Consider the following 16,890-nt stretch of genomic DNA (forward strand, 5'->3'; position numbering starts at 1 on the left):
TCACGGGGCTCTGCTCCTCGCCAGCCTAACCTTAACTATTGCAGTTTCTTCCTCCCTGCAGCCTCATGAAGGAGAACACTAGTTTCTTGCTGTTGCTGAGCGACACCCAAAGGAGGAAGGAGTTCAAAACTGTAAGAGTGCATCATGGGACAGGAAACACCCAGTAATGATTGACACAGGGAGACCTGCATGCCTGACTTTCAGCAACAGATAAAGTATCAAGCTAATAACTAACTATACACAGAGACTGAGTAAAGAAGTAGCCTGAAATTTGAGTTACTTTGGAATAGCATTGATGAGATTGAAGGGGGTGCTCCTTCAAGACCTCAAATATCATGAGACAGGCAACAGCAAGCATCATGTATGACGTCACCTGCATGGCTGCTCAAGACACTTAAACTGTAACCCTATTCAAAGCTGAAGAACCCTACTTAAGTCAGAAAGAATTAAAACATTTATTGGGCATAAATATATTACATATACACTACAGATACAGTTAGGTATTACATATAGCATAATATTTGCAAAATCTATACATTAAAATTGATATGGCAGTTTTAATATAATGTATATGAAATAATCTAAAATTTACAAGACAAGAAAACATATGATTATTTTTTTTTCTCCTAAAGTCGAAAAGCTTGGAATGTATGTCCAACAGTGAGGTAAAACATTTCGCCTTTCAATTTAAACAATTGTGCAAGGATAACATTCAGACACATTCTATGAGGGCACTTTTCAATGTTGACACAAATACTGAGTGATTGTAGCCGAAGAAACAGGGTTAGAAAATGTCAACATCTGAAGTTTGATAAAAACAAGGCAGAAAATATGCAAAATAGCCTTTAAAAAAGTTTTCTTGTTAAACATTTTCTTTGAGGACAAAGGGCAGTTTGCTTCAGATGACTGGAATTTCTTGTGTCAGGGATGCGTGTGACATACAGAGAAGCCTCAGAGCATGGGAAAGCCACTCCTACGCTTGGTCAAGGGCAGAAGGAGATTAATAGAACACTTCATCTTACTGTTCCTTTGTAATGACAATATATATATATATAGAGAGAGAGAGAGCTATATATCCATAGCACATATACAGACTTGCGATAGAAAATAGTGCCATGTAGAGGAGTAATTTCCTGACTGAAGAGATTATAATGAAAACAAATAATGGAGAGCAATAGAATAAAGTGCTGTCTGCTCGAGAGTCACACACTTCAGCTCCCTGATGGCCACGGGGCACGGAATCTCCAGAAGATCAGATGCTCAGAGACTTTGGCTGGAAGCATTGTTGCCTTTAAAACCGTTCAACCAGTTCAGAGAATTCTCTACAGCAGCAGTGCTGAAGTGTTTCAAAAAAAGACTCGCCCCACAAATAGCTCTAAAGGTGATCTCGCTGAGTTTGCTCTCGCCTGCTTACACCTGTCTCAGAAAATGCAGATGTAATGTCACAGTGGGTCAGATGACACACTTCGATGAAATGATGAGTTTCTGAAGGCCAGAACTTTGGCAAAAATATATTTACCTTGATACCATCAGTTTACAAGTGTAATTACACTAATTATTATAGTCAATAACAAAATACAGAGCTCTCTAGTACTGAACTACATTGATATAGGCGCACAGTAATGTATTGATCTTAGCACTCTCGAGAGATGATTACGGTTTTCTGGGTACATGTAAACCTTTCAATCACTGATAATGGGATTTTTGGCATTTAATGAGTTAGATGCTCTTCTTATCTTTAAAACCACAAGGAAATGTCAGAAGGTTAATACTACAGATGCTGCCAAGGAACAAACTGACTTAAAATTACAAAAGTATAAAACACACAAAATATAACATGCTACGAGGGCAAATTAGTACATAAGTACATTTAAAATTTTTTACAATAAATAAAGATTGCACTGTAATTGGCATTTAAAGTACTGTATGCAGAATATAGTATAAATAAACCCAAAACAAAATAATGTTGGTTTCCCCATGACTTTGGTATGGGAATATTATAAGCTAGTACAGGGTACTTACTGCATAGACAACATAGACCAAGCACAAAACAGCTATGATCAAGAAAAACCAAGGATCAAAAATATACAAAAAATCAGGAACAGGGGATCGGCTGTGTCTGTCGCACCCTTTTGGAATACAGTTGCACCTCCAACTCTTAAGTGTCCCTGAGGTACTCGAACATTGTGGACTTCATATGAGTAATCCAATGACTTTGGGTTAGAACTGATTATCATGACTCTAAATGAATGTGCGAGATAACATTTGTACTCCAATAGCACCGCTGGATCTAAGATCTCAAAGCACTTACAGATACTGAATCCCCATTTGATTTGACTTGATTTCTCATGCATGGAAAAACAGGCACAGAGAGGTCACAAAGCAAGTTACTGACAGATCCAGGGAGAGAATCTTGGAGGCTCTTTGGCCACAAACACACTGTGCTTCCAGCCGCTTACCACTCCCTCTCTACATGTGGCCGGATGGAGCCCCCAGAAACAGGGCAAGTGTAGATGGTTCCCTTGTGGGCTTTATCAGTAAGACTCGTGTCTACGCTACATTAGTCTTACGGGCGCTGAAATCAGGTACTGGACTTCATTCACTTTACTGATACCCCAAGGGATAGCCAAAGACAAATCTTTCAAAACTAATGGACCAACATGTAAGAAGACAGCCCACAATTGTGAGGCATTCGACTGCCATGAGTTCTCATCACGTAGTTCTGGTCAAACACAACAGAATATAATAACTCTAGTGATTAGAAGTAGTTATATACACAGACAGACAGGCAAGTTAAAGCAGCTTTTAAAGTAGCTGAACAGGAAAACTAACTATTGCACAATGCCCTCTTAAAGTTACTGCTATGGACCGACGTGGAAATCTACAATGCTCCATCACTGATAGGTGCATTTGGCTATGTGATTTCTTAGACAGGCAACTCATAGTGTTAAAATGATAAGGGATACAGAGTAGTAACACATTTAGATTAAAGTACACAGTTTGACTTAAGTGAGCTACACAGTTAAGAACTGAGTGATGACAGATGGTCTGGGTGGCCTCAGCCGAAGGCACACATGTTCTGTATGTTCTCGTGTGGTACTACTCTGACAACAGCAAAATCCCAGCCCTGAACTCCATACACTGTGGTTCTGTTTACAGATGTAGACTGTGAATATAAATTACTAAACTGGAACACACAAAAAAATCAAAGGCTTGTGAAAGACTTCAGTGGAAACAGAATAGAAGCAAACTGGAAAGCTTGAAAACATAAGCTCACTGCGCTCACTGGGCACACTGCGCTCACCGGGCACACCGCGCTCACAGGGCACACCGTGCTCACAGGGCACACCGTGCTCACGGGGCACACTGCGCTCACTGGGCACACTGCGCACACTGCGCTCACTGGGCACACTGTCTCTTGGTGGCTGGTGCTTTCCTGCTGCTCTCCTCTCCTCTTATTTATTTCTTTATTTTTTTTAATCCAGTTTAACCTCTTCCTACTTTTGTATCTCAAATAGGTGCAGCTAAACACCAACTGTTTCTCCTAGCTAAATCTGTAAAACAAGAGAAGTATATAAATCAAAGGACAACAAGGCTGAAAGGGAAGGCTCTGAGTAAATGTGTATTCAATGGGTGGTGCCCCATCCATACCTTTAGTCTGCAGGTCTACTTCATTAAGAAGTACTGTAATATAAAGGCAAATAAAATGGACAAGGTTGCGAAGCCAAGCACAATGAGGGCAGCAAACTGTTCATCAGTAGGCATCATGCCCTTCATTTTGGGATCGTCCATGCTCCCCATGTCTCCTGTAAGCATGACCTCGCGTCGTTGTAACACAAAGGCCACAGAGGGGCTGAAAGCTCCACTGAGCTCCTGGGAGGTGTCCACACAGCGGCGGCACGCGCACACACGGAACCTGTAGTCTGTGTTGTTCTGGAGGCCTGAGATCTGGAATGTGGCTTCTTCTCCCTTGTACACCTTCAGAAAAAGAAAAAGTTGTAGATGAGCAAGTCAGAACGTTGTGGCTGCCACACGAAATATCCTGCACTCCTGGAGCCTTGTGGATACCTGTTCAGATAAACCCTTCACAACAGCAATGTTCTTATGACATCACCCAGGGAACTTACCTGGAACAAAGTGCAATATAAAAATCCAGTGACTTTTCCAGAAGTGGATGCAGCTAACGTGTTAAGTAATCCAGATACACAGAGCTACATTTCTATAGTGCAGACGGCTATTAGAAGAGGCTCAACACACAGCTCTGGCTGTCATCTCCAGACTCAACACCGCTTACAACGAAGCAGTAACCGCTGATGCTGGTGACAAAGCACCGCCTCTCTCTCTCTCTCTCTCTGACAATTGGCTGTCAGGCACATCTAATCTTCTGACATTGTGACGTGTTATCTATGAAGTTCACACATAAGAACTATGTAGTCAAGTCACAAAAGACAAAGCAAAACAAAAAACCACCTTCCCTAACTCTCTCATATTATTAAGAAAATTTGTGTGCTTGTGATGCATCTTATTCCCGGCTGTCATCTGTCCCTGGCTCACCTATCTGCAGCTCACACATGATGATGCAGCCCAGTCACACATGAGACACAGCCCCAGTCATGGTACCCCAGCCCAGGTAAGTACCGCATTGACTTCTAGCTCTGAATCTTCATTTGTCTGTGGTATAAATTCACACATACACACGCACACAGAGAGAGCCTACAGATCAGAGCAGAAGGCCCATGTATCTCTGCACAGAAGAGCCGTCGACACACGTCAAAGGGTACAGAGTACCATGGGTAGGAGATACCATTGGTGCCCCTGTAGTGCTGAGCGTGTGGGAACTAGGGACGGTGGGAGCAGCAGGACCCTGGTGCTGGGAGTTCATGGTCTTAAGTCTTTCCCATGGGTTATAGTAGACCTGCTTTGAGACACAGTCTTTCTACTTTTTCAGTATTAGATCTAAGAAAAATTGAAAACTTCAATCCTTAGATCTACACAAAAACAATCATGATATCAAAAACAAAAGAAAAGAAAAAAAAACCCAAACCCCCAAACCCAAATGTTCACAAAAAAGAAACGAACGCTATGTGCTTTGAAAATCTACTTTTTGGCAGTTTTGTGCTTGCCTATCTGAAGAGATTCGTTGATGCAGTTCAACATAAAAAAAAAAAAACTAATATTGAAGTTAGGTGTGGTACCACATGCCTTTAATTCTATCCAGTCAGGAGGCAGAGGCAGGTGGAAGAATCTCTGTGAGTCTGAGGCCAGTCTGATGATCTACATAGCCAGTTCCAGACACCAGAGTTACATAGTGATAGGCTGTCTCAAACTAACTAACTAACTAACTAACTAACTAACTAACTAACTAGCTAACTCACAAACCCACCAAACCAAACACAAACAAATGCATGCAACTGATAGAGGGGTTTCTTTTAGTAGTCTATGAGCAAAACCAGTCTGCTCTCTCCCATTAAGGATTCTGAGATATGTCCTGCCTCTTAGACCTTGATTGCAATCTCGGAGAGGTTGACTATTTCATAAACTTGAAAGTCAGTTTTCTTAGAAATGATCACACTTTGAATCAGCCGAGCTAACAGGAGGCTGAGGAAGAGTCATTTGTGTGGTATCCATTCTTAGAAAATGTCAAGGAAACAATACATTAAAATGATATGAAAATTAATGGATTGCATTAGGTTTAGCAAATACAGATGGGGGGGGGCTGCAACTAAATCAAATCGGTAATGTTTGGCTAATGAGTGATTTAAGAAACCTGCACTAACTGATCCCTTCCTAGCTGACCCTGTATCTCCCCTGCTGGGACTTTAGAGGATCGCCTACAGCACCTGCGGCGATCAGCTGAAGGAAAGCGCAAAGACCCTGACTTGGTGTGTGGGGCCTGACTGTGGGCACCAGAGCCAGCAGTTCTTATGAGTTGCCATAAAGTCGCTAGGGCCTCAGGCTGTGCCTGTGCAGGGTGATTTCCCAAGGGACCCTGAGATGCCACACAGGTGGCACTGGCTGGTCATGCCTCATATCCTTTTGCTCTGACAGGGCCCTCATTATGGGCCTCTTCTCCTGCCTCAACTCAATTTAGGAGGTGACACTCCATTTAAGATTTTCTTATTGAAGTCATCCATCATAATATGGTAAAAGTAAGGATAGATGTGGAATATTTATTTTTTATAAAGTTATTTTTGTTCTCGATTTGGTGCCATATTTTAAACTCATTTTGAAGTGTTTACACTGAAGCGAGGAATGCAAGAGTTTTACTTCCGATTAACAAGCTGCATGGCTGAAATCCCTTAAGCGGCAGCTTCTGGAGAGGGGCGCCGAGCTGGACTGCTGGGTTTGCTCGAATGCTGCCTCTCCCTCATGGTTTGGCCACACGTTTCCCTGTCACGAGTGGACCGACGTGAGTCACACTGGAACAGTCGAGTTGCTGGGTTAGTAACGGAGGCTTAGCAAAATGAACTAATTCTCCCAAATCCTAGGACCATGGGAGGCAGGCATGTCCTCCCTCAGACATCCTGACTCAAGAGGGAGCCTGCTATCCTGTGACCTCTCCTGGGAGGGGCAGGGGTGGCTGAGCACCCTATGCTGTTCAGCAGACAGGCACGGCAAGGGTGCTGGGTGTCCACTGCAACCTGTCCGTGCACCCGTGTGAACTTCTGCTGAGACACCTCCACAACACAAAGCAGCTGGAAGCTGCAACCTGGGCTCGGTACCTGCACTCAGGAGATCGAACAAATACAGATTATGGGACATTTCAAGTAGATGTTTATACAAGCATTGTTCTAGTTTAGGGGAAGTGGTCTTTATGAGATATGAATATGAAACTGTAAACTTAAAAATTAGTAAAATAAATGATAGCTTGGAAAGATTTCTACTTTGATCTATTTTGTTCTTGCTTTGGATTTGAAACATGGAAAACTTGAGGTGATTAAAACAGCTTTGCAGTTAAGTTATGTGTTCAAAGTCACTGAGACATGCTGGCTCTGGAATCTGCTTTAAAATGACTTTAAAATCAACAGAAGATGCTTCCTCACCAAGCCCCTGGTGAGAACATGAAGGATCGGTATCTACCCCAGTGCTGTCAACATACAGAGACGTGCCAACTCACCAAAGGTGGGCTCCACAGAATTTCTAATGCCTTGGAGGTTTCCCAACTGCAATGAGTCTGAGCTATCATTAACAGGAAATGGTTTCTGGTAATTTGTCAACTCTCTCCTTATCTTTAATGCTTATATTCAGTATTTTTTGGTAAAGACTAATGACGTCTGAAGAGGGATCTGTATACTTCTGCCTCATTCTTTTGTGTGGTGTGCGAAAGTGAACTGCATGTATCTAGAGAAATCTTCACCCTTTCAAGAATGCTTTGCAGTAATGCCGTGGAAAAAAGATTACGATTCTTGAAAACCACTTTGAGCTTGGAATGTTTAAGTGGCAGAAAGACAGACATATACATGCAGTTGAATGTGGAGTGAAGTGCCAGAAAGGATTTGGTAGCTCGTTAAGGCATGCCTGTGTAGTCCTTAAAACAGGCTGCCTGCCACATCATGATGGTGGCAAAAGGGAACTGAACCAAAGGACGCTAGAACCAAAACAAACTCAAGACAGGAAAGGCATCGGACCCGCCTGTCCAGTGGGATCAGCATCACTATTCTTCCTGTCACAAAGCAAACTCACCACTGCAGGTGTAAATTCCCAGCTCCCTGGATCCTGCCTCTTCCATGCACGCAGGATGCACTTGCCGAGTGCCCGAGTATGTGCCAGATCAGAAAACAAATTCAATCAGCGAGCGCTCCTATTAGCGGGTGGTGTGATTAGCACTGTAATGGGGTCTATGCAGTGCAGCATGAGGGTCCTGGCTTGGCTGGGCTGCTGCGCAGGAACAATTACATCCCATCTGCTTTGGCTTTGCTGCTGTGAATTCAAAGCCTGCTTGTCTATTATCCCACACATTATACAAATGGCCTTCATTCCCTCTCCTGTCAGGACAAGGAAAGGCAATACTCAGAACACCACAGCAAGAGAATGGTTACTGAATCGGGAAAGGAAAGGAAAAGAAAAACAACGAAATTCCCAGACCCAGTACTAACTGTCCCTGATAAGCTGTGTCAGCTGAGGCTTCTCATGTCACGACTGCCCTTACTCACTTCTTGGTAAAGGTAGGAACTATGTGGGCATCTCTACTGACGGAAGCAGTCCTGACATGCCACATTCTTGATAATCAATAACCGTTATAGCATTGATGGTAAGAGAATATTCTATGGTAAATATATGACTACACATCGCATCAGGACTTAACACTGAACGGTGGCCTGAGAAAGGCTAACCTGATCAAATCTATTCCTGCAGAGATTAGTCTTCACTCTGACAACGGTGGACGCGCAGAAACTGAGCACACGGTGCTGCCCTTCCTCTGCCAAGCAGCACCCAGTGTGCACTGAGAACAGAACGTCTTTTCCAAGAATTCGTGGAAAAGCATGGTACATGGAACAAAAGGTTTTAAAACCATAGCAGCGAACATGTGATGAATGTCCGGTTGAGAAACGAACTGCTGTTCAGTGTCAAACAAGAGCGAGATGGCCAAGGCTTAACTAGAGCGAGCTGGAGAGAACTCCTTTCTGCTAAGCTGAGCAATGGCATGTGTGACCTGAACGGTTCTGAGATGGCAACAGGATGAGAAGGGAACAGGAAGGTGAAGAGAAGCCCAGGGCTTTGTTCCCTTGTGAGGGGCATGATGGAGGTCTTGGTGACGTCATCGGCTCAGAGGAATCAATACTGGCAGATGTCAGGCTAAAGATAAAGCTTGTGCAGGATGTGGTTAAAATATTCAGCCTATCTGATACTCAGAGTAACAAAATGTATCAACATGTCCAATAACTTCTTTGACATTTTAAGCACATTTTGTTTACAAGTATTTTAAAAATTATCACACAAAACAGCAGCAAGCACTTTAAGCGACATGCTGAATCAGATTTTCCTCTCGTGTGTGCATTTGAAGACTCAAAAGGCTAAAAGCAGCAGCCTTTATAAACAATGCCAGCACTTCCCAGGACAGGCAACACTGAGTTCAATACAAATGGATTATGGAGAGTGCCAAGTGAAGACGGATCTTACTTCCCTGATGGATTAAACAATCACATCCCAGTTCCACCCAAGCTGTCTGTCTTCCAGGGGGCTGAACTCAGTACAGTCAGTGACCCAATAAGGCATTATTCTGTAAGGTATTAAGGATCACGAGGTATGAGAAACAGTAAAACCAAGTTCATGTTTTCTGTTGAATAGGTTTGACTGTGATCTATTTACTCTAACACAACCACATGGCCATGTCACCAAGAGCCATCTCGAATCAGAATCTGGACCCTAAAAGGTCTCCATGTGATGGATATGCATATTAAAGGCTGACAAGAATCAGTCCAGAGCGTGAGTCAGGTCACCCCCCTCACCCTTTCACCGTCACTTCTCTAACAGGCAGAGAGGACCCGGAATTTGAAGGGTAGGTTAAGATGCCTTCCTCTCTGGGGCCACGTCAGCTTCCAATCACACGAAAACTGATTCGTGCAGATTTTACACTGCTAAACAAACACACCGCTTGAATCCCCTCAAGTTTATGCCCGGGGAACTAGGAAGATAGGAAGAACACCACAGATAGGGAAGGAAACGTAAACAATATAAGCCCGTCTCAACCACCGACTCCTAACAAACCCGCAGCTCCCTGCATCAATCAGGGCTGTGCTCAGGGCTCGCAGCCAGCCTGACGCAGAAGAATGGCGCATGCACGGACACTGGGCCTTACCTGTTTGTACTCAGATTCTCTTCCGACCAGTACCTGCAGGATGTAGTTAACAGGATCGCCTTTCATCGGTGGTACCGTCTCCCATAAGATTTCACATGAGTTTCCTTCTAATTGTGTCACTCGAGGTGCTGCGATACAAAACCACACACCCAAGTCAAAACTCAGTCTCCGCGAGTGGTCCCATTCCCGGCACTCAGCCTGGGAGAATGCGACGGTGCCTGTGTCCACCCTGAGAGGGAGCTTTGTTGTTCAGCTTCCTGCGAACCCTACTAGGTAACCCTCACGAAAGGGAGGTTATTCCAGGACCAGGAGGACGGTTCACGGCACGTCTTCTCACTAGCTCATTAACGAGTTGCTGGCCTGGGTCTCGGTTCACTTATTTATCCATCTATCTATTGATCTACCTATCATCCATGTATCTATCCATCCATCTACCTATTATCCATCTACCTACCTATCATCTATCTATCCATCCACCTACCTATCATCCATCTATCTATCCATCCATCTACCTACCTATCATCTATCCATCCATCTGCCTACCTATCATCCATCTATCTATCCATCCACCTACCTATCATCCATCTATCCATCCACCTATCATCCATCTACCTATTATCCATCTACCTACCTATCATCCATCTATCTATCCATCCATCTACCTACCTATCATCCATCTGCCTACCTATCATCTATCTACCTATCATCCATCTATCTATCCATCCATCTACCTACCTATCATCCATCTGCCTACCTATCATCTATCTACCTATCATCCATCTATCTATCCATCCATCTACCTATCATCCATCTATCTATCCATCCATCTACCTACCTATCATCCATCTATCTATCCACCTACCTACTATCCATCTACCTACCTATCATCCATCTATCTATCCATCCATCTACCTATCATCTATCTATCTATCCATCCATCTACCTACCTACCTATCATCCATCTATCTATCCATCCATCTACCTATCATCCATCTATCTATCCATCCATCTACCTACCTATCATCCATCTACCTACTATCCGCCTACCTACCTATCATCCATCTATCTATCCATCCATCTACCTACCTATCATCCATCTATCTATCCACCTACCTACTATCCATCTACCTACCTATCATCCATGTATCTATCCATCCATCTACCTATCATCTATCTATCTATCCATCCATCTACCTACCTATCATCCATATATCTATCCATCCATCTACCTACCTATCATCCATCTATCTATCCATCCATCTACCTATCATCCATCCATCTACCCCCTTCCTTCCCCCCTCCCTCCCATGGCTGTTGATCACCTTCACAAGGTTTATAGCACTTTTCATGTGCCAGGTACTTTAGGGATGTGGAAATGAAGTATATATAAAGGGCACACGACACAGAGAAGTGGCCAAGGTGCCTGTGGGGTGGGGAGCAGGTTGAAAGCACATTGCCATGAAGCAATCCTGGAAGTAGTTACAACAAACCCGGCAGAGCCTAAGCCAGACAGTGATCCAGGTTCTGATAGCCCCTCCTTCCTGAAACCGACTATGTTCCGGGTGTAGGGGCCTCAACTCCTTCATGTGGAAGCCGTCCTAGGGACACATACAGAGGGACTGCCTCCAAAGTCAGTACCCTGCCTGCAGCACACACCACCAGCAGGGTCACTGGACAATGCTGTTTTGTCGGAGAAGTTCCAGGGACCTGTGTGAGAATGTGATGCCTGGTGATAGGGACAAAGCTCTTGTCACCACCAGTTCTCCCATGCAAGTCTGGCACTGACTCATCCACAATTCTGTGACTAGGGACATGGCAGACTTGGAGCCTCGGCCCAGCAGGAGTGTCTCTATCTACCCTCCTTGAGAAAGATGGGAGATTTAGATATTTGCTGTCTTGGCGCTTCTGCAGGACCTGATTCCTCCAAGGGAAAACCTCTGGAGAAACACTTATGGTCACTGCCATAGGTTTTCAACAGTGCCCTCTATGGAGAGGGTATGTGCCCACAGGAAGTGCTGGTGTTGCCCGAATCAGGCTCTAATTTCCAGGCACTAAAATCACCCAGAGATGAATGCCAACCTGTAAAGGGAAGTATTCTCTGTCCCTGCTTGTTTAGACAGAAGGGGTAAGTATTGTGGAAACTCATTCAGCCAACAGCTTTGGGGGGTACTGGACTTAAGGGTGTGGCCTTCAGTCTGTGGACATGATCACTTTTAAGAGAGAGGAGGGGCTCACTCGCTTTCTTGGGTGGTGGTTGGGGACCTGATCACAGTTCCCACCGCCCACAGAGCAGGCCACCACGGCGATTCTCTACCTTGTTCGTGAGTGTTCCCAAATAAACACTCAACATCCTCCTTTATCTCGTGAATCCACTTACACATGCTAGTACTAACCTCTGAATGTCTTCGGGAAAGGAGGCAATTGGTCTTAAGCCACCTCTCACTCACTAACACAAAAGCTGTCATTCACATCAGCTCCCTGTCTATTATGTTTGGAAATTAGAATATCTTTATATATTATACTACTATATTATTTGCAATAAACATGCATATAGAATACAGTAGACTGTCCATGTAGGCATTTACTCCAGATAACCTACCACACAGCTTTTTTTTTTTTTTGAGAAATTCTGATTTCATCTTGTTATTAGAGATATTCAGAATGCATTTATGGTCAGACCTGAACTTCGCAGGTGTGACGTCAGTGCATCCTTCCCCTCCCAGGACAGTGCGGGGTCTACTTCCACACACCTTTGAGGGTGGGAGGGACACTTTTGGTTGTGCTGAAGGTGTAAGTTTCTGAGAAAGGTCCCTCCCCTGCCTCGCTCGCTGCCTGGATTCTGAAGGAGTAGCAGGTGGACTCCGTCAGTCTCTGGACCTTGTAGGTGTGGCTGGGTCCTCTGTAGATGGAAACAAACCTGGACAGAAAGAGGAGCAGAATCCATTAGTCACCTGAGTTCCTTGTGGTGATAAATTCTGAGGCAGACTCATGGAAAGATCAGGGCTAGCTTGATAAATGCCTCGCACCACCTGAAGGGACCGGTTGCTATGTAATGGTTCAGTTCAATGTTCAAGGAATGCTTGTATAAAAGAAAACACACGGTAAAGCACACGCGAAGAGCAGAACTAAGTTCCAGAAACATTAGTCATGCATGTTTTTATTTACTAACAAAAGCAGACTTTTCAAGTGTTTCATTGTGGTTAGTGCTAACCCACGTATTATTTACTTGGCAATGAAGTTACTGTTCAATGGTCACTTGATAAATAAGAGGTCTATTTACTCAGATTTTTCAAATAACGGAAGTTTAAATCCTTTAAATGCTGATCTTTATTTATACAAGACCTCACAAAGCCCTTTCCCAAGCTGGCAAAAAGACATCTATGATTATGTATCTTGGAGAAAATACACAAAAGACAGAAAGGACTGTGTTCGGAATTATCACCGGGGTAAATGAAGTAACATATAAAATGGCACGGGCCATCTGGACAGTTTTTGCTGGCAGATTCTGGTTTCTTCTACCATTTGGTCTGAAACTATTTTATATTTCTGCTAAATTAAAATATTTTTAAAAATCTTAATTTACTATGTGCGTGTGTGACCGAAGCACACTCCTTAATTCTGCACCCACGGCTCTCAAGCTCTCCTCTATGCAGGTGTGCTCAGCAGGTACACTTCCAACCGAGCCTTCTTCCTGCTCTTACTATTACTATGCAACGCAATTACACAAAGTGTGAATTAGAAACAATGCCTTGTACTTTAGGTATTTTCTCAGCATAGCTTGAAAACTTAACTCCTCCCCCAGTGAAACTGGACTACCTACATCTATAAATTGACTTTTATCACCTAATAACTGTATGATTCTGAAAACACAATGCAATTTTTCCAAAAGATCTCCAGTACCTAAACATCACTGGCCCTGGAACATCCTGAGAACCAACACTGAGAAACTCCAGACTCAGGGGCTTTGCTTACACAGGCCATGCTTGGCTACTGGTACCCAGAGCTCCCTCAGCAGTCAAGGACACCCCACTGTCTTCAGAAACGACTGTAAGGCACTAAGTGACAGAATCATCATTGAAAATGTCTGACCTGAGCTTGTTGGGCTCAGGGAGGAGAATTCTTACAATTATTTAGCAGTCATTCTTAGCAGCCTGATGTGTGCTGGGCTCTGGGGTTGAATGAGAACCACACTGAGGTGCTGGCCCTGTGTGGGGGCAGGAAGTTCTGGAGGGCAGTAGCAACTTGGTTCTGTGTGAAACAGTCCTAGGTGGGAGGGTGGGGTGGATCCACGGGCAGTGAGAGACGGACAGACCAAACCCTGTTAACCAATACTCAGTGTACCCCATCCAGGCACGCACCAGTCTTTGAAATGGAGTTCCGGAGCCCTGGCAGGTTCACTTACTGCTCTGCATGTTTTGATCAGGAGGAAGTGTTTTTTTTATTGAAGGCTGAACATCCTCCATTTCAAGGAAAGCCAGAACCCAGGTTGAAACCCACGGATAACCATGGCAACCTACTTAGCACACTCAACACATTACTGCCTTAATGAAGACACCCCAGCTAATGCAGAGGCAAATGGCTACTTATTAACTCAGCTTCACCTGGGCCAGAATCGCCAGCGGGAGTAATTGCCCTTAATTGTATCACAAATGGAAGTCATGGTCTCAGAAGCCACACTGTTAAATCTCCATTATGGTGACCTGCAAGCTCAGTGTTTGTCCGTAGAACTGTTTCCAGCCCCGCCACACTCCAAGGATGGTATTTCCTTTAGAAAAGACGTCTGACACACATTTGTGCCAAGGTCTAATCACGGACCTAGATAGAAGCACTCGCATGCAGTCTCTACGAAACTCCCTGAAGCAAGTCCAGCAATCTGACTTCATACTACGATCCAAACTGAATAAGTAGAACACATATAATTCTCAAAACCATCGAAACTTGCTGACTCTAGACTATTTGGTCCATTCTTGTATTGCTCATGCACTTAACTGGTACTCCGACTTATTAAAAAGCATCGCAGGAAGGGCTAATAGTAATGGCAGATTGATGTCCTTAGGTTCGGAGACAGCGATACCCACATTTGTGAGAAAGGCTGAATTCGTTAGGGTAGAGAAAGTGAATGCAGGGTGAGGACGGTTGGAAGCCATTAACCTGGGGTGCTAACCGCTGGTGGTGTAATGTTGAAGCATCGTGCCTGTAGTGAAGGCAGAATCAGGGAGTCTCAAGAGGCCAACCTGGGACCATCAGTCCCCCTGGGAGGGCAAGCTGGGTCTTGGCAGCCTATAGCTCCCAGTGGGAGGAGTCAGGAATGCCCGGAAAGCAGGCTGCTCTTCCTTTATAACTCCACACCCAACATTTTTTAAAGATTTGTTTTACGTGCATTGGTGTTTTGCCTGCGGAGGATGATCATGTGGACCGGAAGTGCAGGGGGCGGGAAGGAATGGGGAGCACACGGCTGGCTCTGGAATTTGAGAATGGAGCCAGAGTCAGGTCTGTAGCAGAGACTACTGAGAGGGGTCGGTCACACTCTCTAGTCCCTTTAATCAGTTCCCTACAGCATATTCTTTTGGAGTTTAAAGAAACCTTGAAGATGCAGGGTTTTTTTGTTTGTTTGTTTGTTTGTTTTTGTTTTGCTTTTGGTAACAGTCAGTAGCTACCGACACTGGAAGCATACCACAGTTCCATAGTCCCTGGCTTTCGGGGAAGTGTCACAGTTACAGATCCTGATGGGGAGAGCAAGTCGTGACTATTCATTCCACTAGATGCTTCTCCCCTGTCTAATCTCCCTGGAGCCTCACGTTGAAAAACACTGGCTGTCTGAACAAAACCCGAGCAGCAGATTAACCGTAAACACATTCCTGGAATTTACAGCCCTCCTGTTGCAGTCCTGGGCACAATTACCAAGAGCATGGCCCGATGAATTTGGGCTCAACACCAGCTCCAATTCCATTAGACCAGGCACCATTTCATTTCATAAACACAGACAAACGCATCTTCCGAAGTGTCAGGACAGCGCTATGACCTCAGCCTATGAGCTGAAGTTGCTACTCTAGCGAGTGCATCAGGGAAACTTGGCTTTATGAGAATATTTGCTCAGCGTGTGTATTTTTCTCGTGTAACATGGAAACCAGAACCATTCAGATTTTCTATGCTGGATCTGTTAAGAATAATAGACCTAATCACCACAAGGCCAAACTAATCTAATTTTTGCTTTTCTGTTGAAATTAAAATCTCTTGTACTGTCTGTTCACTGTTTAATGCTAATTCATTTTCTCAGCAAGATCAGCTCTTCCAAATCCGCCACATACTTCATGAGGCCGAGCACACGGTGGTGACTCAAGAAAACATTCTGCTAGTTGAATAATCATAATCAAACACTAGGCATAACCTTAGCCCTCTGGAGAGAGGCATGATTGCGATGCTTCTCCATGAACACGGCCCTGCAAGTCTTAGGAAATGCGCGTCAGTCAGCTGGGCCGTAAGAATTCTTGATGTAGTTACCCTGAGGCAAAGCTTTGGGCCATGCTGGCTTGTTCATTTCCTTCTGTTTGTAGGAAAGGAGCTCAAATGGGGAAGGAAAGAGGGAGGAGGGAGGGAGAGGGAAGGAGGGAGAGAGGGAGGGAGAGAGGGAGAGGGAAGGAGGGAGAGGGAGAGAGGGAGGGAGGGAGGGAGGGAGAGGGAGGGGGATATACTAGCATATTTCACTTCTTAGTCAGAGAACTAAATGTAAACAAAGCTCCTAGTGCTTGGCATGTTCTTTGCATGTTCTTGATACACAGAATTTTCCTTCAGAAAGCTTAAAATATGTATTTGAATCCTTGGGTCATCTCGTGCACATGTGTGTGTGTGTGTCAGCACAGGTGTGTGGGTGGGCACATGTGGAGGCCAGAAGTCAACAGTGGTGTTGTCCTCAGGGTAGCTGTCAACCTTTCTTTGCCACAGGGCCTGCCACTTGGACCTGAGAAGGCTAGATTTGCTGGATAGTGAGCTCTTCGGATCCTCATGCCTCCACCACCCCAGTACTGCATAAAATCAAGTGTGGTGTGCATGCCTATAATCTCAGCTCATGGAAGATTGAGGCAGGAACATCA

At 44.4% G+C, this 16,890-nt stretch overlaps 1 protein-coding gene across 4 annotated transcripts in view; it reads right to left on the reverse strand.

The window, feature by feature from the left end:
- Nucleotides 1-431: 431 nt before the first annotated feature.
- Nucleotides 432-16,890, reverse strand: part of Fndc3b (fibronectin type III domain containing 3B) — a 291,727-nt gene continuing 275,268 nt past the window's right edge. For all 4 annotated transcript variants that reach the window (XM_075950510.1, XM_075950514.1, XM_075950511.1 and 1 more), the window contains exons 24-26: nt 12,550-12,716; nt 9,800-9,927; nt 432-3,978 (exon numbers count right to left, since the gene is read on the reverse strand). In XM_075950510.1, the coding sequence (XP_075806625.1) occupies nt 3,667-3,978; nt 9,800-9,927; nt 12,550-12,716 (607 nt within the window). In that variant the 3' untranslated portion in view covers nt 432-3,666. The remainder of the gene's footprint in view (nt 3,979-9,799; nt 9,928-12,549; nt 12,717-16,890) is intronic.

Source organism: Microtus pennsylvanicus, chromosome 16 (genome assembly GCF_037038515.1).
Source record: "Microtus pennsylvanicus isolate mMicPen1 chromosome 16, mMicPen1.hap1, whole genome shotgun sequence".
Lineage (NCBI taxonomy): Eukaryota > Metazoa > Chordata > Mammalia > Rodentia > Cricetidae > Microtus > Microtus pennsylvanicus.